This window comes from Jaculus jaculus, chromosome 13 (genome assembly GCF_020740685.1).
Source record: "Jaculus jaculus isolate mJacJac1 chromosome 13, mJacJac1.mat.Y.cur, whole genome shotgun sequence".
Lineage (NCBI taxonomy): Eukaryota > Metazoa > Chordata > Mammalia > Rodentia > Dipodidae > Jaculus > Jaculus jaculus.
The window spans coordinates 2,905,047-2,930,630 of NC_059114.1; the positions used below are offsets into that span (position 1 = coordinate 2,905,047).

The window sequence follows — 25,584 nt, forward strand, 5'->3', positions numbered from 1 at the left end:
AAACAAAACAATTGGGAGGCAGAGGTAGGAGGATAACCATGAGTTCGAGGCTACCCTGAACCTACATAGTGAATTCCAGGTCAGCCTGGGCTAGAGTGAGGTCCTACCTCGGAAAACCAAACCGCAAGAAAAAAACCCTGCTGGTATGTAAATGTGTATTTGTTACAATCAGTAAATCTGAATGCCATAGATCTCAACAAAAGTAATTGGAATCCGATGTGGTGGCACAGCGATTTAAGAGGATTAGGCAGGAGGAGGCCGGTCAGCTTGGGTTAGAGTGAGTTCCAGGTCAGCCTGGTATAGTGTGAGACCCTGCTTCAAAAATAAATAAATAAATAAGTGAATAAATAAAAACCAACCTCATTACCTTCAACCATAACAACCAAAAAAAACCCCTAAATAAACAACAACAACAACAACAACAAAAAATAAACAGCTACCAGACCCAAACGCTTATCTGGTGTAACGTCTGGACCCGCGGTGTGTGCCATCAACTTTCGAAGCTTGGGAAAACGTGGTTCGCGCAAGGTCTTCTGGGACTTGTAGTCCAAAGTGCTGGCTGAGGCAGCCTCCCTGTGGCCAGCGTGCGGGGGCGGGGCTCTTTCGGTCCGACCGGAAGTGACCGCTGAAGCCCACTGTGGGAGGGGAAAGAGGTGGGTCCTAGCGCGTTCTGCAGCGTCTGCTCCCTGCCTTCCTTCGGTGTGGTGGCAACGGTGCAGGGACCCAGCGTCCGCGCGAGGGCGAGGGGGGAGGGGAGGGGTAGAGACTATCTGTCACCATGGCAACCGCCGGCGCTCTGGGCGCGTGACGTCACGCGCGGGAGGAAGCTGGGGGAGTCCTCCGCGTCCCCCGGAGGGCTTTGTTCCTTTGTTCCCGGGGTCCCCGGAAGTGGGCTGCTGGCCCGCCCCGGCCCGGCGCGCGCCCCTCCCCGCGGGGGTCCGCAACAGGTGTCGGGCGCGCGTGCACGCCGCCCCGCCCGCGTCCCCGCCCGCGTGCCCGGCGTCCGCGCGTTTGTCCCCTGGGCGCCGCGGCGCTCCGCGGCCGGGCTGTGACGTGGGCTATGACCGCATCCTGTGTGGCGGAGGCCTGGGCCTGCGTGCGGGCCGGAGGCGGACGTCGGAGCCCCACAGCGAGGGACCTGGTACCCGCTCCTGGAGGCACGCGATGAGCCGAGATGGCAGGTAAGGGAGGGCCCACGGGCGGTGCTGATGTCACAGGATGGAGAGGTGGGAGGAGGCCACGGCGTGTGCAGGTACGTCAAGGAAACCGCGTTGCGTCATAGAGAGACACGGGGCCGGGGGGAGGAGAGTTACTGCTCCCCGACTTCAGGACCTCAGAGTGAGAAAAAGAGCCACAGTTCAGGACATCTTGTCTTTGTGTGACTTTATTAAATTTCAGGGTGATAACCTTGCGCCCAGATAAATAAAATACTAGTATTCTATGTCTTCAATACAAGAATCAGTTTTCAACTATCTTTGCAGTTGGCTGCCTGTCAGACCTATGCCAAGGAAAAGTGTGGCATGAAACTCGCCATTTTGGGTTGCAGGCACCATCCTGGTGGTGTTTTTTTTTTTTTCTTTTTTTTTGTTCCTTATGTTAGACAGATGTGTCAGCTCCTGCAACCTCTGTCTTAAAAGCTTACTTTCTGTCTTTACATGTTGCTCCTGCCCTTACTTGTGAATTCAGCAATTAGACCTCTCTAAATAGCCTTATTTCCTTTGATGGGTCTATGAAAACTCTTCTGCCCATTTTTGTTTTGTTTTGTTTGTCAAGGTAGGGTCTCACTCTAGCCCAGGCTGACCTGGAATTCGCTATGTAATCTCAGGGTAGCACTGAACTCACAGCAATCCTCCTACCTCTGCCTCCCAAGTGCTGGGATTAAAGGCGTGTGCCACCATGTCTGGGATCTTTTGCCTATTTCTTAAAGTGTAGTGTCTAAAACAAAACATAGTTGTTAAAAACAAATCCTATTGTTTACAAGGGCAGGGAGAGAAGGAATATGAAAGTGTGCACCAGGGCCTCCTACACTAGCAAACAAAACTCCAGACACATGCACCACTTTGTGCATCTGGCTTTATGATTATACTGGAAAGTTGAACCACAGGCCAGCTGTCTTTGCAAGCAAACACCTTTAGCCACTGAGCCATCTTTAAATGTGTTCTAAAAGATACTTGAATGGGTCATATAGAACTTTTTGATTTGGGTTATGTTTCTAGTGTTTACTAAAAATCAGTGATGTTATACTGCAACTTCAGATTTATTTTATTTAATCTATGTGAGAGAGAAAGAGGCGGACAGATAGGTAGATGGAAGAATGGGTGTACCAGGACCTTTAGCCACTGCAAATGAACTCCAGATGCATGTGCCACCTTGTGCATCTAGCTTTAGTGGGTACTGGAAAACCTGAACCTGGGTCCCTCGGCTTTGCAGGAAATTGCCTTAACTGCTGAACTGCTGAGCCATCTCCCTAGCCCATATTTAGAGAAAAATATTTACTTATTTGCCAGCACATGGAGGGGCCCATGGGCAAGGGCATGACAAAGCCTTTTGCTGCTGCTAGCAAACTTCAGATGCGTGTGGCGTCCTTTTGCTCATCTGGCTTTATGTAGATACTGGGGAATGAACCCATGGCAACAGACAAGCAAGTGCCTTTCACTACTGAGCCGTCTCCTCAGCCCTCAGACTTGTTTTTTTAAACATAAGTAGCAGTGAACTAGATATGTGCCACTCCAATGTAGTAGAATTGTTATATCCATGTGATCAAGAGTTAACGTATATAAGGCTGGGTGTGGTGGCACACACCTTTAATCTCAGCACTTGGAAGGCAGAGGTAGGAGGATCACCGTGAGTTGAAGGCTACCACGTCCAGCTTTATGATTGTTCTATTTTTGCTCTTCATGTCTTCTTTTTATATTCTTTTGGTCACTTATAATTAAGTGGACTTAAATGATTTCATTTAGTCCGTCTGTTCCCTCCTTCCTTCCTTTCCTTCCTTCCTTTCCCTCCCTCCCTCCCTTCCTTCCTTTTTTCCTTTCTCCTGGGGATTTCTCACAGCTCTATGGTTGGATCAACTTTCCTGAGTGCTAGCCTGTTGTGATAACATCTGGAGTACTCACTGACATTGCCCTCTGCTGGACACAGCTGGCCTCTGTAGCTGTTACTGTGGCTTCTTACAGTGTCTGTTACTTGAAATCAAAGCCATTTTACCTGAGAGGTTCTCTTCATTCTGTTTCCATAGTTTTGAGTAGTCAGCTACCCCTGTGTGTTTCCTATCTCTTCTAAAACTATGATAATGTCTTTTTTTCCCCCCCCTCAAGATTTTGTTACAATTTTTTTTTCACTCACCAAAATTGAGAATGGTAGTTCCTTTTATCACTTCCTCTGCTTTCTTCGGCATGGAAGCATTGAGACAAATCAGGAACTTCTTACACATTTCTTTAAACAGTGGAACCTCATCAGTTCTGCATTTGCCCCACTCACCGAAGCACCATGCCCAGCTCCCATTTAACCTTTTTTTGAATGAGACTTGATGAGTAAATATGAGCTCTACAGGATACTCCTCACTATTAGTCATGAATATAGTTGTGGGCTCAGTCTTCAATCACATTCCTTTCAAAAGGCATATGAACTGCTGCAACAGTGTAGGAAAGGTCAAGCCTGAGAAAGCAAGAGTCCTGGAGTCAGGAACTGAAGTAGGTGATTCAACAAATGATAATAACAATCTGTCCACATCTGTGAAAGGATTTATTAGTTGCTGAATTTCCAGTGTAAAATGGTTGCATGATCCTAGTCATCCCACTCAGTAACAGGACTTATTGTTATCAGTTAAAAAAAAAAAACAAAAGGAAAAGAGCTATTCAAAGCCACAATAGTAATTATGGACATAGAATTTGAGAAGCTCATACAGTACACGCAGAGTTCCCTTTATAAGGGCAGAGCAGAACCAGACTATCCTAGCAAAACATCACATAACAGTAAGGACCTGAATGAGATTGCAGGGGGAGAGCTTCTGTCAAAACCATTAACCAGAACTACCAAGTAGATCTGGAGCACTGAGCACATTCAATATACACACGTTATGTAGCCACCGCCATGACGTATGGCACGCTCTTCTGGAGTTCTCTGGAGGCTCCGTCTGACATGCTGGGAGATCACAGTTTTCCACTGAGATGCACTAATGTAAATTATAGGCAATGGACTGAGGTCAGAGTCACACCAGGAATTTGTGATTCCTAGGAACTACCAGCTGCTTACAGTGCATATATATACACAGTGTAAGCAGATGCTAAATGGTGCACTGTTGGTGCCTTTGTGCTTATAAATGCAATGCTCTGGAAACAAAGTCTGCTCACAAACAGTGGGCAGGCCAGCTTCATTAAACAAGTTCATTAAGCAAGTCTGACAATATGGATTTCTTCCATAGGAGCATCGAAGGGTAAGAAATCTATACTATATAAAAGGCTGGAACAAACTTCTTTTTTTTTTTTTTGGTTTTTCAATGTAGGGTCTCACTCTGGTCCAGGCTGACCTGGAATTAACTCTGTAGTCTCAGGGTGGCCTTGAACTCATGGCGATCCTCCTACCTCTGCCTCCTGAGTGCTGGGATTAAAAGTGTGCGCCACCACGCCCGGCTTGGAACAAACTTCTTGGCCACTAAGAAGCATAAAAACTGTAGCATGTATCAAGAAAATTTCATTACAAGCAATGAACTTCAGTATATATTTTTTTGGGGGGGGTCACTTTTTTAGCCCTATTTAAAAATATTATTTATTTATTTGTAAGCAAACAGAGAGGGAGGGAGAGAAAAGAGGAGACAAAAACAGTGAGAGAATGGTTGCACCAGGGCCTCCAGCCCCTGCAAATAAACTCCAGATGCTGCACCACTTGGTGTATCTGGCTTTATCTGGGTACTGGGGAATCGAACTTGGGTTGTTAGGCTTTGCAGACAAGCACCTTAGCCGCTGAGCCATTTCTGTAGCTCTGGTTTATTTTGAGTTTCGTTGTACAGCCCAGGCTGCCTTAAATAACCACTCTGACATTTACTTTTTCTTTCCTCTTCCTCCTCCTCCTTTTTTTTTTTTTTTTTTTTTTGTTTCTGGAGGTCATGTCTCCCGCTATCCCAGGCTGACCTAGAATTCACTATGTAGTCTCATTCTGGCTTCAAGTGCCAGGGCTTTGTGCACATGGGGCCAGAACTCTCACTGAGCTGTGTCCCAGCCTTGCTTGTTTTTACCAGACATCTCTCACGTTATTGTTGCTATTTCTATTTTCTGCCTCAGGCCCCATTTCAGATTTAATATCTGTGGACATATCTTCCTTTGCCAGTCTTTCTGTATACATTATACTTCAAAGGGAGAAGTTCCCCTTGGCTGATCTGTTTCCTTTCCCTACCTTTATGTTCTCAGGAGAACTTTGAAAGACATGCCTGCTGGGTATTTGTCTCCACTCTTCACAGCACAAAGTTGAAGCCTAGAGAAGATGAGAGATGTACATTGTCACATGCTTTTGGAAAGTCATCTGATATTTACTTATATTTTATGGGTGACAGGGAAAAGGCAGCAAGAATATTATGTCAGGCCTCAGGATATGGCTCAGTGGCTAAAAGCACTTGTTTGCAAAGCCTGCCAGCCCATATTCATTTCTCCAGTACCCACATAAAGGCAGATGCACAATGTGGTGCATGCATCTGGAGTGCATTTGCAGTGGCAAGAGGCCCAGATGTGCCCGTTTTCTTCCCCTCTCTAAGTAAATAAATAAAAGTAGTTTTTTAAAAAGTAAGCCTGGTGTGGTGGCACAAGCCTTTAATCACAGCACTCAGGAGGCAGAGGTAGGTGATCACTGTGAGTTTGAGGCCAGAACAGCTTGGGCTATAGCCAGACCCTACCTTGAAAAACAAATAAAACAAATGGAATATTTTGGGTCACTTAATGAGGACCACAGGCTTACCTGTATGACCCATGTGACTAAGAATCTAAGGACTAAGCTGCATCTTAATATCAGAACATCAGAGCTTTTAACTCCTGAGAAGGGGACAAAGGCCTCAGCTGGGGTATGTGTGGGTAAGTAGATGTTCTGGATTGCTGGGAACAACACATGTGGACAAAATTCACAGTGCCTCCTTCTCCCTCCTCTAGGCCTGTCTGTTCCAGATTCTGCCTGTCTCCAAGATGCATATTCCCTACTCCCATCAATCAGTTTTCAAGTAAGTAGAAATTTCCTGAAATGCCTACACACACACACACACACACACACACACACACACACACACACAGAGCAATAACTAATGACTCTAAGCATTCCAAAGTTTAGTTTTCAGTTATCCAAGGGTAAGAAACATGGTTTCAAAATTTCAGGAATTTATCAGGGATTGATCAAACAAAAACTACTTAAAGGCCTTTCTTACAAGCTGGACTTCCTCGCCCCTTGGGGTGCTAGAGGGGTTTGTGGACTGATTGACACTGATTGAGCTAATTGTAGTTTTGACTGACTATGCACATGACTGACTGTGGAGGTGACTGAAGGGGACTATGTGCTGATTCACTGGCGAGAAGACTGAAGGTGACTGTGTGCTGACTCACTGTGGAGATGACTGAAGGTGACTGCTGACTCACTGTGGAGAAGACTGAAGGTGACAGTGTGCTGACTCATTGTGGAAATGACTGAAGGTGACTGTGCTGACTCACTGTGGAGATGACTGAAGATGACTGTGTGCTGACTCACTGTGGAGATGACTGAAGGTGACTGTGTGGTGACTCACTGTGGAGAAGACTGAAGGTGACAGTGTGCTGACTCATTGTGGAAATGACTGAAGGTGACTGTGCTGACTCACTGTGGAGATGACTGAAGGTGACTGTACTGACTCACTGTGGAGATGACTGAAGGTGACTGTGTGGTGACTCACTGTGGAGAAGACTGAAGGTAACAGTGTGCTGACTCACTGTGGAGAAGACTGAAGGTGACAGTGTGCTGACTCATTGTGGAGAAGACTGAAGGTGACTGTGTGCTGATTCACTGTGGAGAAGACTGAAGGTGACTGTGGTGAGTCACTGTGGAGGTGACTGTGCAATGACTGTATGTACTACTTCCTGTGCTGACTACTCATCTTTACTCAGCTCTGCCTTCGGTTTTGTATTGTTACTGATAATGTTGCCCCTAGAGATTATGTTTAAACCTAAGTCTGACCTTGGAGCTCTTCCATGCAGTGCTGTCCTTCCAGGGTCTCCTGAAAATTCTGTATATACTGGCAATCGACCACTTTTGTGTCGTCAGCTTAGGGAGTGGGTTTTGCTCTGCTGTATGGACAGTACTTCTTAAAAACTGAAGGGATTAGCCAGGCGTGGTGGTGCACGCCTTTAATCCCAGCACTTGGGAGGCAGAGGTAGGAGAATCGCCATGAGTTCAAGGCCACCCTGAGACTACAGAGTTAATTCCAGGTCAGCCTGGACCAGAGTGAGACCCTACATTGAAAAACCAAAAAAAAAAAAAAAAAAAAAAAAACAAAACTGAAGGGATTGTGGGGTTATGTTAATGTTTATCTGCCTCACTTCTGTCTTGCTGGCTGTTTGGAATGTGAGCACTTATTTCAGTATTATTCAGCGTTATAGTGGAAGACAATCCAGATGCTGTGTTGTGGCGAGAAGTTGAAGGCCTAGTAATTTTTTTAAATTTATTTTTTTTTGAGATTTTTTTTAACAACTTCCATGATTATAAACAATAACCCATGGTAATGCCCTCCTTCCCCCCACTTTCCCCTTTGAAATTCCGTTCTCCATCAAATCTCCTCTTCCTCTCAATCAGTCTGTCTTTTATTTTGATGTCATGATCTTTTCCTCCTTTTAAGATGGTCTTGGGTAGGTAGTGTCAGGCACTGTGAGGTCATGGAGATCCAGGCCATTTTGTGTCTGGTGGAGCATGTTGTAAGGAGTCCTACCCTTCCTTTGGCCTTTACATTATTTCCACCACCTCTTCTGCAATGGACCCTGAGCCTTGGAAGGTGTGATAGAGATATTGCAGTGTTGAGCACTCCTGTCAGTTCTTCCCAGCTCCATGATGCCTTCTGAGTCATCCCAAGGTCACTGCCATCTGAAAAGAGGAGCTTCTCTACCAACAGTGAGAGTAGCATTAATATAAGGGTATGAACATTAAGAGAAGTACTTACTGGGCAGTTTGATAAGCATAGTATATACATTTAGCTAGCCAGACAGCAGCAGATGTTACACCTCATGACTACCCCGGTTTTAAGTTTTCAGTATCAGTGATGTATTCCCTCCCATGGAGCAGGTCTCCAGTACAATTAGAGGGCAGTTGGTTTCCACCATGACAGATGTGCCAGTATTGTACCTGTTGGCTCATTTGGCCTGGCTTGTAGTGTCCACTGTTAAGTATCTTCACTGAAGCTGTAGTGATTTTATGCATTTATTGTTCTAAATGTTAGTGCCTTCTCAATGTCAAAAGCATAATAAGAAAAGAACATCTTGTACTGCTATCACGTCCCACTGGAAAGTGATAATTGGGAAGGGTGATTTGGGTCACTTTGACAGAAACAGGTTAAGCCAACTTAACTACAGTTTAGGACTGCACTTTATGAGAGAGATTGAGGGAAAGAAGATGCTTGTCATTTGCAGTGCCTCAGTGAAGGAAGGCTGTGGCCATCTCCTTGGCCTGGAGCAAGGTGGGGCTAATAAGAACTGTTGAATGGGGTGATGAGAAGGTTGCTCCTGCAGGAGGAGGACTTGGAGTGGAGAGCTGAGCAGACAGCGGGGGAAGAGGTCAGAGGTGTGAGAAGGCTTGAGTGGAGGGGACTTCCTGTCATTAGCTGTGTGGGTTGATGAAGTTATCACCATCTTTAAGAATTTAGAAGCCACATGTGCCATTTTAAATCAGGAGGAATCATTGTTCAATTTATATTGCAGTCAGATTGTATTGCAATAAAAAATGAAGTGCTTGGACTTTATGTCTCCTTTTGGGCCAAGAGTCTGGAGCAGATTTGGGTCAAGGTCCTGGACCTGTGTCCAGCGGGTATGGTAGAAGGGGATGTCTGTCCAGTGGGGCTGGTAGAGGGTTTGTTTGGGGAGGAATATGGTAGGCTCTAAACTCTGGAAATGGGTTAGGAAGAGAGCAGTGGGGTACTGGACCCCGCTCAGAGGGACCTGGTCTCAGCCACCTGATTCACCATAGTATGGAGCTAGCATTGACTGTAGGAACAGCCTCAGCAAGCAAAAGGCAGGGGGAAAGGGAAGGATTGGAGCCTAAGAAGGCAGTCAGTTTTGGGATACCTCTATCCCTGGCTTCAAAATGGAGGATCAAAACAGTTTCCTGGACCTAAGACTTCAAGATTGGTCTAGCAGGGAGGACTGTGAAGTTTTAGAAATTCAGAAACTCATTGAGGGTGAGAAGTACAGGACATCTGTTGGAGGATCAGGTGTCCTTTTCCTGGAGGACAGGGGGTTCAGAAGGAAAGCAGGTATCCCTCAGCAATTGCTTTTGACCAGAGGTTCCCAGGGAAATCCTCCAAGGAAAAAGCCAGGGAGCTGGGTCTGTCTTTCCATGTATGGTAGGAAGATGATGGAGGCTGTCTGACCACTTCCCTGAGCTGAAGGTGGTCACCGGCATTGGATGACCCAATGAATATGGCAAATGGAACTGAGAAGACAGGGAAAGAAAAGCTTTAAGGCAGACACATTATTCCACTGGGCTATCAGAGATCTGCTCCAGCCACCGGGGAGTTTTGTGAGCCCACTGTAGAGCAGCCTTGGTTTTAGCGTTGCATTCCTGCCCAGAAAAGTTGCATTTTCACACAATTCACCATAGTGAGAGGTGGGGGGAGAGAGAGAGGGGACAGGGTGGAGGTTGAGGTAACCTCATTTTATTATTTTCTAACTTTTATTTATTTGCATATCTGTGTATGTGTGTAACAGGGCCTCTTGCTATTGCAAACAAATGCTAGATGCTTGCCTGACTTTTTGTGTCCTGCTTTACGTTGGTGGCTTGGGAATTGAACTTGGGCTGGCAGACTTTGCAAACAAACACCTTTAACTGCCAAGCCATGTCCTTAGCCCTAGGATGCCTCATTTTAAAGGCGACTACATAGTGTTGCAGTTTAGATGTATCATATGTTCTCTTTTTCCTTTCTTAAAACATTTTTCAAGGTAGGGTCTCATTCCATTCCAGCTCAAGCTGGCCTGGAATTCACTATGTAGTCTCAGGCTAACATCAAACTCACATTGATCCTCTTACCTCTGCCTCCCACGTGCTAGGATTAAAGGCGTGCACCACCACACTACGCCCAGCTATAATATGTTCTCTAAACATCTTTTTTTTTTTTTTTTTTTTTTTTTTTTTGAGGAAGGGTCTCATTCTAGTACAGAGAGACCTGAAATTCAATATGTAGTTTCAGGGTGGACTTGAAGTCATCTCCTCTGCCTGTGCCTCCCAAGTGCTGGTATTAAAGATGTGTGCCACCACATGCAGCTCAACATCTTTCTTTTAATGGACATGTGACTAACTTTTTCCCTGTGATACAAATGTTATAATAATACTTCATGTAGGCCTTCTGTACCCCAGAGGTGTTTTCTGTAAACAGTAAAAATGGATTGAATGATACATGCATTTAAAATTTGGGGAGACCTGGCAGAGTGCCTCCAGGCAAGGTGCATTTGAGTTCTGTACCACCATAGCACATGTACTATATTAACGTTTTTCCAGAGGAGGGCATGCCAGCACCATTGTTTAAATAATTAATCACCTGCCTTGCCTCTCTCTGTCAGGGTCTCCTAAGCCCAAGTGGGAAATGCTCTGTGTTTCAGGAATCAGTGACCTTCAAAGATGTAGTCGTAGATTTTACCCAGGAAGAATGGCAACACTTGGATCCTGATCAGAGAGATTTGTTCAGAGATGTGACCCTGGAAAATTATACACACCTGGTCTCTATAGGTAAGGGTGTCCTCCTGAGATAGACCATGGTGTGGAGGAGGAGGGTGCACCTCTAGTCTCTATAGGTAAGGGTGTCCTCCTGAGATAGATCATGGTGTGGAGGAGGAGGGTGCACCTCTGGTCTCTATAGGTACGGGTGTCCTCCTGAGATAGATCATGGTGTGGAGGAGGAGGGTGCACCTCTGGTCTCTATAGGTAAGGGTGTTCTCCTGAGATTGATCATTGTGTATGGGAGTTGCTATGCCACCCCCTCATCACATGTCCCACATGTAACATCTCCTAAAGACAAAGTGGTGAGGTTGGGAGCCCTTATTGTGGTAAACAGATTCACATGCCTCTTTTCCTCTGAGTAGGGCTCCAGGTCTCTAAACCTGAAGTGATTTTCCAGCTGGAGCAGGGGACAGAGCCATGGGTCGAGGAGCCACATCTTCCTCTCGGTACCTTGGCAGGTAAGTAATGGGCAGCAGATGAGGATCTAACCAGATGCCAGCCTGGTGGGAAGGGGCTGTGCTGGCATGTAGCCATCTGTCCTGTCGTGTCATTGACAGGACAGCATAGATTTTATTATTATTATTATTATTATTATTTATTTATTTATTTTTTGATTTTTCAGGTAGGGTCTCCCTGTAGCATGGCCTTAGCTGGTATTCACTATTTAGCATCAGGGTGGCCTTGAATTCATGGTAATTCTCGTACCTGTGCCTCTCAAGTGCTGGGATGTCGTAGATTCTATTTTTACTTTTCCTTTCAAGGAGGTGTCCTTCCTGCCTATTTTTGTTATTTTTTATTTTATTTTTTTAATTTTTTTGAGGTAAGATCTCCCTCTAGCCCAGGATGACCTGGAATTCACTGTGTAATCAAATGCCGGCCTCGAGCTCATAGCTGTCCTCCTGCCATTGCCTCCTGAGTGCTGGGATTAAAGGCACGCGCCACCACGCTAAACCTTCCTTCTTTTTTCTAAAGCAAACCTAGACATTGGACTCTACTTCACTCTTCCTTAGGGATTTTGATCTCATAATTATTCCCTCCTTCCATCTCTCATAGTGTTCTCTTTTGGATCTCTTTAGTTCTATCTGTTATCATAAAATAAATGCAGGCCTGTGATATCAGATGCCTTTTATTCATCACTGAGTCTCTCTGGCTACTGTTCAGTTCAGTTCAGTTTCTTCTTTCTTCCTGTTTAGTATCTAAAAAAATAAACCTTTTTTTTTTTTTTTTTAAGGTTTTCAGAGGTAGGGTCTCACTCTAGCCCAGGCTGACCTAGAAGTCACTATGTATTCCAGACTGGCCTCAAACTCACAGTAGTCCTCCTACCTCTGCCTTCTGAGTGCTGGGATTCAAGGCTTGTGCCACCATGCCTGGCCATAATATTTATAATTCTTAACCTCTAGCAATGATGGAAACATTTCTTTAGGGCTCTGGACTAGCAATCATGGGGTCTTAGCCAAGTCTTTTCTGATTGTCTGGTCTTTAAATCACAGTTCTTGGATTTTTGCTTTGTGTTCAGTTCATTAGCAGGGAGTCTCAGGTCAGGCCACATCCTCAGGTTTAGCCTGCTTCTGTGGATCCACAAATGGTCTGTGTGGTCACTTTGTAAATTTAAATATCACCTTAAAAGTCCGCCAGCCCATTACTTGATCCTAGAGATTGTCTGTGAACTTGAAGTAGACATTCTCTCGCCACTTCCATGATTTGTTTATTCTTAGTTCCTTCTACCTTTTCCACAGACACCACAGCTATGTATGTGAGGACCCCCAGTATATCCAGAGGACTTTACTTTTATTTTCATTAGAACATGCCCAGCAATGTCAGTTTTCTTTTTTCTCTATCCAGAGAACACTGGCATTTTATTTTCTTTCAGACTGGGAGATAAGGCCTGAAAATGGCGCGTCAGCCTCACACCTGGGCACTTCTGAAGGTGTGGTGGGAAGATGCGGAAGGGTCGATTCCTGGAGCTCCACTGAGTTAGATTTGTGGACACCTGGGAGCAGTTTCAAGAGTTGGCCGGCAGGCCAGCACACACAGCCAAGGGAAACAGAAGTACCTGAGAAGATAGCACCTGCCTGTGAGAGAGGCCTGGCAAGTACTGGCTCTGAAGACAGCACTGGGGCAAGGTCAGACCCTGCAGCCCAGCAAGAGGCACTTCCAGGACAAACCTCTACGAAAGCCAGTGGTAAACAGAAGTCCCCCCCAGTCAGGAAGGAGAAGCTGTGCAAATGCAGTGAGTGTGGGAAAGCCTTTACGTACTGCTCAGCTCTCATCCGTCACCAGAGGACTCACACCGGGGAGAAACCTTACAAGTGCAATGAATGTAACAAAGCTTTCAGCCGCAGTGAGAACCTCATCAACCACCAGAGAATTCACACTGGCGACAAGCCATTCAAATGTGACCAGTGTGGGAAAGGGTTCATTGAGGGCCCGTCTCTCATTCAACATCAAAGAATTCACACTGGAGAGAAACCCTACAAATGTGATGAATGTGGGAAAGCCTTTAGCCAAAGGACCCATCTTGTTCAGCATCAGAGGATTCATACTGGTGAGAAACCATATACTTGTAATGACTGTGGAAAATCCTTTAGCCAGAGAGGCCACTTTATGGAGCACCAGAAAATTCACACAGGAGAGAAACCTTTTAAATGTGAGGAATGTGAGAAAACCTTCACCAGGAGCACACACCTGACCCAACATCAGAAAATTCACACTGGAGAAAAAACCTATAAATGTAATGAATGTGGGAAAGCCTTCAACGGGCCCTCCACGTTCATCCGTCACCACATGATCCACACTGGAGAAAAACCGTATGAATGCAATGAATGTGGGAAAGCCTTCAGCCAGCACTCCAACCTTACTCAACATCAAAAAACACATACTGGGGAGAAACCTTATGATTGTGCAGAGTGTGGAAAATCATTTAGTTACTGGTCATCCCTTGCTCAGCATCTGAAAATTCATACAGGTGAAAAGCCTTACAAATGCAGTGAGTGTGGGAAGGCCTTCAGTTACTGTTCATCCCTTACACAGCACCGAAGAATTCACACCCGGGAAAAACCCTTTGAATGCAGTGAGTGTGGGAAGGCTTTCAGTTATCTCTCAAACCTCAATCAGCACCAGAAAACTCACACCCAGGAGAAAGCGTATGCGTGTAAGGAGTGTGGGAAAGCCTTCATCCGGAGCTCATCTCTTGCTAAGCATGAGAGAATTCATACTGGAGAAAAACCTTACCAGTGTCAGGAATGTGGGAAAACCTTCAGCTACGGCTCCTCTCTTATTCAGCACAGGAAAATCCATACTGGAGAAAGACCTTATAAGTGCAATGAATGTGGGAGAGCCTTCAACCAGAAAATACACCTTACACAACATAAAAGGATTCACACCGGAGCAAAGCCCTATGAATGTCCCAAGTGTGGTAAGGCCTTTCGACATTGCTCATCTCTTGCTCAACATCAGAAAACTCACACAGAAGAAAAACCCTACCAGTGTAATAAGTGTGAAAAGACATTCAGTCAGAGCTCCCATCTGGCTCAGCACCAGCGAGTGCACACGGGAGAGAAGCCCTACAAGTGCAACGACTGTGGCAAAACCTTCAGCCGGAGCGCACAGCTGACCGAGCACCAGTGTGCTCACCCTGGAGAGAAGCCTTCCGGCGGCGCCAGTGAGTGCAGGAAGACCACGGGCCTCCCTCAGCAGCAGAGAGCTCACTCAGGAGAGAAGACCTCTGGGTATGATGACTGTGGAAAGGCCTTCAGGTACCGCTGCACTCTCTCCAGACCTCAGAGGCCACACCCCAGCATGACTGCCTTTGGAACGTCATGAACGGTTGACCGTGTGTCCTGTTAAGTAGGGACTGCATGAAGTGCTCTGACCTTTCCTGTCACACTACGGGGTGGAGAGTACTTGGTCTGCACTGATCAAGGGTCACTAAACACTTTGTGACACTGGAAAGCTCAGCCATTTAAAGCTTTGTTTCCTCTGTGAAATTCTAACTTTGGAGTAAATGGTTTGAAAGGTGGTTTGTAGTTTTATACTCAGTTTTATACTTTACAATATATTCGTCAGTGGTTTACTATTCATCGGCATTTTGTGTTGCATCTCGAGTGCATACTTGATGCATGCTTTGCTCATAGCCAGAATTTGTGCTCTGGTGACTGGAGGTCTGCTCTACTCCTGTTCCGATACACTTACAGTGTTCAGGTAACTGGTTGCGAATAAAAATAACTGCACAGTACCCTGACATTCAATTGCATATCATAGCCGAGCTCAGTGTGAATGTTGAAATTTTGTAGCCAGGTTCAGTGTGCATGCCTGTAGTTTCAGCTACACAGAAGGCTGGGATGGGAGGGTAGATTCCAGAATTCCGAATTAGACTGGACAACATAATGAAACTGTCTCAAAAAATCAGCTCAAGTTTGGAGATAAGGCGTGGTGGCATACACCTTTGGTCCCAGCACTCAGGAGTCAGAGGTAGGAGGATCGCTGTGAGTTCAAGGCCAACCTGAGACTGCATAATGAATTCCAGGTCAGCCTGGGCTAGAGTGAAACGCTACCTTGTAAAACAAACAAACAAACAAACAAAAAAGTTTGGGCTTGATGGCACATGACTTTAATCTCAGCACTCACAAGACAGAGGTAGGAGGATCGCTGTGAGTTTGAGGCCCCTAAGACTACATAGTGAATTCCAGGTCAGCCTGGGCTAGAGTGAGACCCTACCTCAAAAAACAAAACAAAATCAATTCATACTATATCCTCTTGTATTTTTTTTTTAATTATCATTATTTTTAGCATTCTGGTCTGCTTCTACAACTATGTCAATACTGTTTAAACCTGGTTGTCACAATGTCTCAGTTTGGGATGTAGTGACAAGTTGGGGTGGTTTTCATGACAGTGCGGAGTCTGGTGAGGCCCAGCTTCCCAGGGCAGTAACTGTTCTCTCTTTTCTTTCTTTCTATTTTCTTTTATTTTTTTTTGTTTTTTGTTATAGGGTCTCATTCTACCCCAGGCTGACCTAGAAGATACTATGTAGTCTCAGGGTGGCCTCAAACTCATGGCAATCCTCCTACCTCTGCCTCCTGAGTGCTGGGATTAAAGGCGTGCACCACCACACGCCCAGCTCTCTCTTTTGTGCTCATATGCTGAAGTGGGGAGAGAGCTGGCTCTTTCATGCCTGTCCCCCCCCCCCCCCGCCCATGTAGGGTCTCACTCTAGTCCAGGCTGACCTGGAATTCACTATGTGGTCTCAGGGTGACCTCAAACTCACGGTGATCCTCCTGCCTCTGCCTCCCAAGTGCTGTCATTTAAGGCATGCTACACTACCCAGCTCGGATTCGGATTTTTTTTTTTTAACGTTTTTTTTGAGGTAGGGTCTTACTCTGGCCCAGGATGACCTGGAATTTACTATGTGATCTCAGGGTGGCCTTGAACTCACAGCAGTCCTCCTACCTCTGCCAACTGAGTGCTGGGATTAAAGGTGTGCACCACCACACCTGGCTTTGGATTTTTTCTTTTTTAAGGTGGAAAGGAGCTGGGCATGGTGGCATATGCCTTTAATCCCCAGAACTCAGAAGACAGAGGTAGCAAGCTGGCTATGAGCTGGAGGCTAGCCTGGGCTACAGAGTTCCAGATCAGCTGGGCAAGAGACCCTGACTAAAAAAAAGTCTGAAGCACTTGGGAGGCAGAGGTAGGAGGGTCACTGTGAGTTCAAGGCCAGCCTAATTTAGCCTGGACTAGAATGAGACCCTACCTCAAAAAATAAAAAAAAAGAATAATAAAAAAAGCTGAAAGACCATGTACTAATACATATCCAGGGTTTATCTGAATGATGTTAATGTTTTTGCTTTTCAGCCCTCTAATGCTTTTCAGTTGCCTGTGCTTGTGGGGTTGTGGTGGAGGCATGAACAACCAATTTACACCACAGGGAAACGTTTTTACTCTAGGGACATCTCTTCAATCTCTCAGCCCACGAACCAGAAACCCACAAACCAGAAGTGTAAATTAATATCTAACAGGCTCAGGAAATACATGCTCACTGAGTAAAAATCTTTTTTTTAAGTATTTTTATTTATTTAATTGAGAGAGAGAGAGAGAGAGAGAGAGAGAAGCATCTGTAGAGAAAATGGGCCTGCCAAGCCTCTTAACCACTGTAAATGAGCTCCAGACGCATGCGCCACCTTGTGTGTCTGTGTTACACGGGTATTGGGGAAACAAACCTGGGTCCTTAGGCAAGTGCCTTAACTGCTAAGCCATCTCTCCAGACCTCAGTGAGTAAAATCTAATGATAAATGGTGAAAGCTGTTCTTGTAAGTGTTTATCACTGTTAGGAAAAGAAATGACAAGCCAGGTGTGGGGGCACATGCCTTTAATCCCAGCACTCAGGAGGCAGAGGTAGGGGATCCCTATGAGTTTGAAGCCAGCCTGAGACTACATAGTGAATTCCAGGTCAGCCAGGGCTGGAATGAGGCTGAATTTTGAAGACAATAAAATATAATAATATATAATAAAAAGAAAGAAAAAAAAATGAAAGCGGCTCAGGCTCACGGTCCTCGCCGCTTCCTTTCTTCTTTTTCCTATTCATTTTTCCTTCTTTCTCCTACCTCCTATCCTCCAAGCAAGGGATGTCTTGTCCAGCCTTTTTATTTTCTTATTTTCACTAGAGACAAACAGGAAGAGAGAGAGAATGGGCACGCCAGGGCGCTAGCCACTGCAAACGAACTCAAGATGCATGTGCCACCAAATGCATCTATTTTATGTGGGACCTGGAGAATCAAACCTGGGTCCTTAGCAATCTGCAGCCCATTCAGTCTTTGTTTGTTGTTTTTTGTTTTGTTTTTGCTTTTTCGAGGTAGGGTGTCACTCTAGCCCAGGCTGACTTGGAATTCATTATGGAGTCTCAGGGCTACCTCTGCCTCCCTAGTGCTGGGATTAAAGGCGTGCGCCACCATGCCCAGCCATTCAGACTTCTTAACTTTTTTTTTTTTTTTTTTTGGCGATAGGGTCTCACTCTAGCCCAGGCTGACCTGGAATTCATTATGGAGTCTCAGGGTGGCTTCGAACCCAAGGCAACCCTCCTACCTCTGCCACCCGAATGCTGGGATTAAGCGTGCGCCGCCACACTGGCTACCTTGTCTTTCTGAGCTTCCTTTTCAGTCATAAAAATTTGAAGAAAAGACTTTTGAGCGGGTGTAATTTGAAGCATTCCCTTGAGATGACAGAAATCTGAGCGAGGAAGGCTAAGGGATCAGAACGTCCCGCAGATTTGAGGACACGCGTGGGCTGTCTGTGGTCTGGTCCCCTGTCTCTGCCCTCCCATCTTCCTAAAGTCTGATAAACGTGCTGGGATTAAGCGCTTGGTTTCCTAACCTTGGCCCGAGGAGATCTTTCCCGAGAGGAAGATCCAGGCCAGGGGGCTGCAAGAAAGCTGTGGAAGCGAGGTTCCGCGTGGGAGCAGGGACCCTTCCAATTGTCCCCAAGGCCGTTTCCTTGTGTCCCCCCGGGGCGCTCGTTCCCAGCGGTTGGGAGACTGCGCTGCCAGGCCCAGCTCAGAGCACCCCACCCAGGAGAATCAGCTTGGAGTAGGCCAAGGCGAGGGAGGACCATTTCGGAGCGTCCCCTGGGTGGGGGAGAATCAGCTCGGGGCGTCCCTTGGTTGGGGGAGGAGCAGCTCGGGGCGTCCCCTGGGTGGGGAGGGGCAGCTCGGGGCGTCCCCTGGGTGGGGGAGGAGCAGCTCGGGGCGTCCCCTGGGTGGGGGAGGAGCAGCTCGGGGCGTCCCCTGGGTGGGGAGGAGCAGCTCGGGGCGTCCCCTGGGTGGGGGAGGACCAGCTCGGGGCGTCCCCTGGGTGGGGGAGGACCAGCTCGGGGCGTCCTACGGGGTACCTGCTTGCTGCTCTACCTCCAAGAAGACGAAACTGCTCCTTTTCAGGTCACGTTTTGTTTTTAAGGCAATAAAATTTCATTTAAGGGATTTCTCAATGCTGCTTTCACTACCGGTCGAGGTCACTCCCAAAGGAGAGAGAGAGAAAAAACAAAACAAAACAAACAAACAAACAAAAATCCTGGTGCTTAATCCAGGTGTGCCCACAATTTTTTTTGAGCTCATTTCGTTTATATTGCTGGAGAGCAGATGCAGCGAAGGAGAAAAATAAAATTAAAGATGTAAAGGTGACTCAGTAGAATGTCAGCAGTATGTTGACAGCGTCTTAGCTGTGTCACCCGAACGCTGGCCTCCACCCAGTTCAGGCGCGTCGGTCTGCGCCTTCGGAGCGCTGCCCTGAGGCTTCGTGACTCCCATGTTGTAAGCAAGAGGAAATGTGTGTGTGTGTACATATATATATATATACACAAATACATACATATATATATATACACACATACAAATACATACATATATATATACAAATACATATATATATATACAAATACACACATATATATACACACATATTATATATAAGTGTGTGTACGTTTTATTATTATTATTATTGATAATTATTTCTTTGTGCTTAAAAAAAATCCCTTATGGCCACGCCTTTAATCCCAACAGTCGGGAGGCAGAAGTAGGATGATCACCATGAGTTCTAGGTCAGCCTGGGCTAGAGTGAGACTCTACCTCGAAAAACAAACAAAAAAGAAAATGTTACTTGCCATATGAACTCTGTATTCCAGAAACCCAGTCCTTTCGGAAGCTGTGTGCCCTTGAAGCTAAATAAAAACCCTGACTTTAATCCCAAAGATTGTCCGCGACAGTTTTTAGCAGAAGCCAGTGTGAGATGAATAGCCAGGTTAGCCGGGCACCGGGTCCCGCCTCTCGCGGATCGGTCCACAGCGCGGTCGGAACGGAACAGGAACTCCAGCCAGACCCGGCGGCGTCCTTGCGGACAGCGCAGAGCGGGGGAAAGTGGTACCTGGCAAAACGTGAAGAGCAGTAAAGAAGGCACGTCTCCTCGCAGAGCAGAGTGGCGCAGCGGAAGCGTGCTGGGCCCATAACCCAGAGGTCGATGGATCGAAACCATCCTCTGCTAGTAGCTTTTGCAAAGTCTTCTCACAGCTGACCTTCCCATCTCAGAATGTTTTCCTGTTTGTTCATTCATGATCTGCACTTTTAAAAACTACCTTTGCTCTCTCTTCTTGGTTGTTTCTGACTGTAATACTACTTGAACTGGAAAGATTTCTATCAGCCATATATTTTCCCATACTGTATTTTTACTCTTTATTGCGTTTTATGACACAAGTTTCTTAATTTCTTTTTAACTCAATACAGCAATACTTTCCTTTATGGATAGTATAATCAGTATACTATTTAAAATATCTTTGCCCACTCCGTAATCAGGAAAACGTTCTTTTACATAAACTTTTAGAAGTTTTTCTTTTAACTTTATTTATTGTTTATTTATTTATTTGAGAGAGAGAGAGAGAATGAATGGGCGTGCCACTACAAACGAACTTCAAAATCAGGGTCCTTTAGCTTTGCAGGCCAATGCCTTGACCACTAAGCAATTCCTTTAGCCCTTTTAAATACTTTATTTATTTGAGAGAAAGAAGCAGATAGAATAGGCACACCAAGGCCTCCAAGCACTGCAAACGAACACCAGCCGCATGTACCACGTTCTGCAGCTGACTTACATGGACTGGGGAATCCAACTTGGGTTGTTAGGCTTCACAGGCAAGGGCCTTAAGCCATCTCTCCAACTCAACTTCTAGAAGTTTTGTTTCACTTTTCGTGTTTGAATCTAAAATCAACTGGACATTGATTTTTGTTTATATAATATAAAGAATTTGATCTTGGTATGAAATTTCCAGAGGGTTCCATGATATAGAGTGAACCAGCCACCTATAGCCCTGCTGTGTGACACCATCTTTTCTCTCTGTCGTCTCTACAGCTGTTTGCTTTGGCTTGTGAACATTGAATTTCCTGATTCTCCTCTCTCTCTCTGGTGCCGTCTCTGTGACTCAGTTTCCCATAACACACACACACAAACACACACACACACAGAAAGAGAGAGTGGGGGGGGATTATGGGTGCACCAGGGCCTCTTGCCACTGCAAATGAACTCCAGACACAAGTGCCACTTTGTGCATCTAGCTTTATATAGGTACTTGAGAATCGAACCCTGACCATCAGGCTTTGCAAAACAAGAGCCTTTAAGTACTGAGTCATCTTTCCAGCTCAAGATCTTCCATTAAAAAAAAAAAAAAAAGTTTAGGCCGCCATGGCGGTGCACACCTTTAATCACAGCACTTGGGAGGCAGAGATAGGAGGATCGCCCTGAGTTCTAGGCTACTCTGAGACTACATAGTGAATTCCAGGTAGGGTTTCACTGTAGTCTAGGCTGACCTGGGATTCACTTACGAGCCGGAGGGGCACAAGTGACAAGTGTTTTTCTTTAGAACATCTCTCCCACGCGCGTTCAGCATAGGACCCTGATTACAAACTGTGGCCCTGCCAGGTTTTTTTTTTTTTTGTTTGTTTTTTGTTTTTTGTTTTTTGAGGTAGAGCCTCACTCTGGCCCAGGCTGACCTGGAATTCACTATGGAGTCTCAGGGTGGCCTTGAACTCATGGCAATCCTCCTACCTCTGCCTCCCGAGTGCTGGGATTAAAGGCGTGCGCCACCACGTCCCGCTTCAAGTTTTAAACAACTTGGAAGTCGACCTGGCTGTATTCCTTCTCAAAGGATGGTAGTAAAGTAAAGTAAAATGAGCCACCCCTCTTTTCGTACTGCCAGCCTCACCAGGTCGTGTAGCCTATACGGTTCCACCCGGTGCATCGTGTTCAGACTCGAGCCCCGCACCCGCGTGCATCCTCGAGGGCCGCCTCCGTGTGGCCCGTGGGGCTCAGACTGCGCTGGGCTGTGGAGCAGGTGCGCGGGTCGCTGCGCGAAGGGCTACAGGTTCACAGCTCTCCAGGCCCTTGGCGACTGGACCGTGAAGTTCGAGTTCACTTTCCAGCTCTGCCCAACTCGCCCTGGAGAAAGCAAGGTCTGGGTACCAGAGCTTAGGCCTCCAGCATCAGAGCAGGCTTACCCAGCTGCGGGCGCCCGCGTGTCTCCAAGGAGGGTGATCAGTTCTCCGAGACCCTCGTGCTTTCCTCGCGCGTGGGTCCCAACCGACACTCGAACACCGGACTCTTGGACTCGGCCACCACCGCAGACGTCCGAAACATCGGAAGCCCAAAGTCATCTCCAAGTCATCGACCACACCTAGTCGTCCAGGATGGGCAGCTACCTCAGCAAGCTGGGGCTCTCGCCGGGGTCCCCAACCCCGGCGCGCACTGACTTGGAGAGGCCCGCGCACCGCCCGGCCCGACCCCTCTACCAGGTCCACCGAATCCAGCACGTCCACCGAGCCCAGCCTGCCCGGAGGCAAAGACTCGCCCGGAGTCCACCCAACTGGGACCCAACCAATCCATCCGCCTTCGTCAATGAGGCTTGGAGGCGCTTTCCTATGAAGAGGCCCCAGAATTCCATCATGGGGCCTCTTCCATCAGACTGGTGGGAAAGTTACCTCAAGCGGAATATTTGGTCCCTTCGGCATCCTAGGGCCACATGGAGCCCGGTGATGGTCAGGATCGCCCCTCCTGAGCAGAGAGCGCGCCCCTCCTTTACCGCAGCAGTTGTGATAAAATCTGCGGGACCCTCAGAGGAGAAGCCACCACCTGACCCGTGTGCAAAGGAGACCGTGCTAAGGGCGCTCTGGCTGTCCCGGAAAGAAAGGGTGGGCTTAGAAGAATCGCTATTCCCAGCGGGCGTGGACAGTGCGAGGGGGACTCCAGAGGCCAGGCGGTCCGCCTTTAAACCTCTAATAAACAGTACAGCCATCGTTTCTTTTGTGCCCCGACCCGGGCCTCTGAAAAGGGGTCACCATTCCCAGAGCTCAGACTACAGCTTGAAGAGGTCCAGTCGTTCCTCTGCGGATTCCGTGACCAGCACACCCACGCGAGGGTCCCTCGTCACCAAAAGAAATGCCATTAGTAGTTCTTACAGCTCTCGCAGAGATTTCTCAGAGCCTCTGGGGAGACGTTTTCCCAGTGGGTTATCAATCCAGGAACCAGAGTGGCCGTTGAAAAAGAGAGGGAAAAGTCACCATTCTCACACCATAGTCGCCACAGCATCAGATGCAGAAACCTCAGGAACATCCGGTAGCTCTGGGCAAGCGAACCAGGAGGTTTTACAGCCCCTGTCTAGCCTGGGGCACCAGCTGTCCCAGGACCTGACCTTGGAGAAGCAAGCTGGGCTCCCATGGGGCAGCGAAGACAGAAAGGACGCAGTGATGACTGCTACAGAGGCCATCCCTGAGGCCAGGCCTGGCACGCAGCCTCCCCCGGACCCGACTTCATCTTTCTCAGGGACAGTGCCCACAGCAGGCACAGACCCTCAGCTGCACAGCTCAAAAGAAATGCTGGAGTCTCCAGGCCCACCGTCTACTGGAGCAGACTCTGCCGTGGCCCCTTCTCCTCTGTCGATGCCCATCCCTTTGGCCCGGCTTGACCGCTCACAGCCAGAGCTTCCTCCCGGCACCTCTTGCCTCTCTAAGCTCACAACTGCTTCCGCCCTGCAGGCTTCAAGTTCCCCCACGTCACCACTCGCTGATCTCACCAGGCCATCCACATCCCCCGAGGCTGACGGGTCTGCCGCACCCCTCCACTCAGCACCCACCTCGAAAAGCCCGCTCCGGGTTCCTGCATCTGTAGCTCCTGCTCACTCCATGCTCAAACCTACTTGGGACCCCCAGCACACTAGTGAGGTCGGAGGTGCCTTAGATTCCAGAATTCCAGTCGCAGAATCAGTATCTTCAGGTTCTTCCCTGTCCAGAGCTCCAGGCATCTTGATACCCACCTTCACGCCTGTCTTTGGCAGCATGGCACAACCTAAAACTGTACCAGCGTTAGCTCCTGTACCTGCCAGGCAGTCCCCTCTTCCAGTGACTCCTGTCTCTCCTCACCTCTCCCAGGGCTTAGCCAAGTCCACCTCTGCAGCCATGCCCACCACCTCCACCAGCACAGCTAAAGACGCTGCTTTTAAACCGTGTTTGGATCTCAGCGTCGTGAAGATCACACATACTGTGGGCAGCACTTGCTCTGTTCCTGCTTCTTGCCAGTCCTTCCCGCTTGGGCCTGCCACAGGCTTCGTCTCCCCAGCACCGCAGCACCCTGCCATTCCATCCGTACACACAGTCGCCGTCTTTACTCAGGTGCTCATGAGTACTAGTCAGGTATCTCCTCTCAAGAGCACTGCTAATTTGAAGGGTGCGGCCCACCCCCTGTCAGCCTCAGGCTTAGCACCCCCAAACCAGCCTGCAGTAGAACCTGGCACTTCCAACCCGACCTCAGCATTCACAACTCCTTTGGGGTCAGATCCAAAGCCAAGTTGCCCACCATTCCCAGCGGGCACTTCCCAGCATTCGTCTGGGGCCGTGGATGGACAAAAGAAGCCATGTGTCTTTCAGTCAGCTCCTGCCCCAAGTGTGGACAGCTCTTTTCTCTTGAAGGACTCCATTACATCCCCAACCCCAAGGCCCATTCAAGCTCAACCAGTCCTTGACAGGACCACACAGTCGGCCCTTGGGGGGTTGACACCCCCAGCTTACACATTGCACATTGCTGCTGGCATCCAGCCAGGTTTTAGCAGCATCCCAACTGATCCATCTGTGGGTGAAGCTAGTTCAACTGGCCTTGAAGTTGCCAAACAGAGTCACCAACAGAGTGGTCCTTGTGGTGCAGTATTTGGCATGACAGCCCCACGACCTTTTGCTTTTGGGGGACTAGTGGCCCCAATGGACTGTGAGGAACCTGAGACCATTGTGGCTGTCCCCCAAGTGGTTGCCTCTGGAGTAGTGCTTAACGGGACCACTAGAGCCCTGGACCCCTTTGCACAAGCCTGGAGCCAGACCACTCCTAGCCAGGGCACACCATTGGCCTCAGGGACAGCTAGCTTTACTCCAAGAAACACCCTGTCTGAGGCCCCCTCTGCTCTGAGCATCCCTGTCTCTGGACCACTGAAGGCTGGCAGCAGTACTGGCTTTGGGATGTCCTTTTCATCCATTCAGGGCTCTACAGGGAAAGATGCTTTCAGATCATGGACCCCTTTGTTCTCTGTCGGTGCAAAATCCAAACCCCCCAGGACTCGGGAGCATGGGCAGTCCCGGAGACATCATGCCTACAAGAAATAGTCCGCGTTCCCTGTCTGCCTACACCCTTGCCTTATATCGTGAAGGGCCTCTGTCTCTTCCAGTTCTCTACATCAGACATACCCCAAATCTAGAGTGAAAGCTTTAAGTGCGCCCCCTCCTGCCCCCACACCACACTTGATCTACATCTTCAAAGGAGGTACACAGGACAAGGTGCTATCTAGTGTGGACAGCGGATGAGGCTGCATGGGACTAGAATTGGGAACCCAATTAACGGTTGCCTTCCCACTCCATCACTCCTCCCTGGGCAGTTGTGCGCTCCATCAGGGCACTGCCTCTGACATTTCTCTGGGAATGGCCTGGGCAAGAAGACATCAAGCATCTTTAGGAGGAGACATAGTCTCTTCCTACATCTTTGCCTTCTTTTATTTGGGCTCCGAGAAGTGATTGCCATTCTTTAGTCCCCATAGGATCATTATTTCCTCATTTCTCACTGCTGTGTTCTCCAATGGGTTCTTGGAAGTATCTTGATTCCATGT

General features: G+C 47.7%; 2 protein-coding genes and 1 non-coding gene across 3 annotated transcripts; all 3 read left to right on the plus strand.

Moving 5' to 3' along the window:
- Nucleotides 1–1,046: 1,046 nt before the first annotated feature.
- On the plus strand, nt 1,047–15,157 carry Znf184 (zinc finger protein 184). Its single transcript, XM_045132186.1, has 5 exons — nt 1,047–1,181; nt 6,135–6,202; nt 10,806–10,932; nt 11,286–11,381; nt 12,794–15,157. Exons 1-5 carry the CDS (start codon nt 1,175–1,177, stop codon nt 14,743–14,745), a joined length of 2,250 nt encoding a protein of 749 aa, XP_044988121.1. The 5' UTR covers nt 1,047–1,174; the 3' UTR covers nt 14,746–15,157.
- A 4,714-nt stretch (nt 15,158–19,871) lies between these two features.
- Nucleotides 19,872–19,943, plus strand: Trnam-cau. Its single transcript has one exon. It is a non-coding gene; the product is annotated as a tRNA-Met (tRNA).
- A 2,189-nt stretch (nt 19,944–22,132) lies between these two features.
- Nucleotides 22,133–25,087, plus strand: Pom121l2 (POM121 transmembrane nucleoporin like 2). The gene has a single exon (XM_004670876.2). It carries the CDS (start codon nt 22,133–22,135, stop codon nt 25,085–25,087), a length of 2,955 nt encoding a protein of 984 aa, XP_004670933.2.
- Nucleotides 25,088–25,584: the final 497 nt, after the last annotated feature.

Bases quoted from the DNA above. Each gene is read 5' to 3' on its own strand.
- Znf184 (XM_045132186.1), top strand. The intron at 6,203-10,805 runs GTAAGTAGAAAT...TCTGTGTTTCAG, and splicing joins TCCCATCAATCAGTTTTCAA to GAATCAGTGACCTTCAAAGA. The intron at 11,382-12,793 runs GTAAGTAATGGG...ATTTTCTTTCAG, and splicing joins TCCTCTCGGTACCTTGGCAG to ACTGGGAGATAAGGCCTGAA.
- Pom121l2 (XM_004670876.2), top strand. From the start codon at position 22,133: ATGGGCAGCTACCTCAGCAAGCTGGGGCTCTCGCCGGGGTCCCCAACC.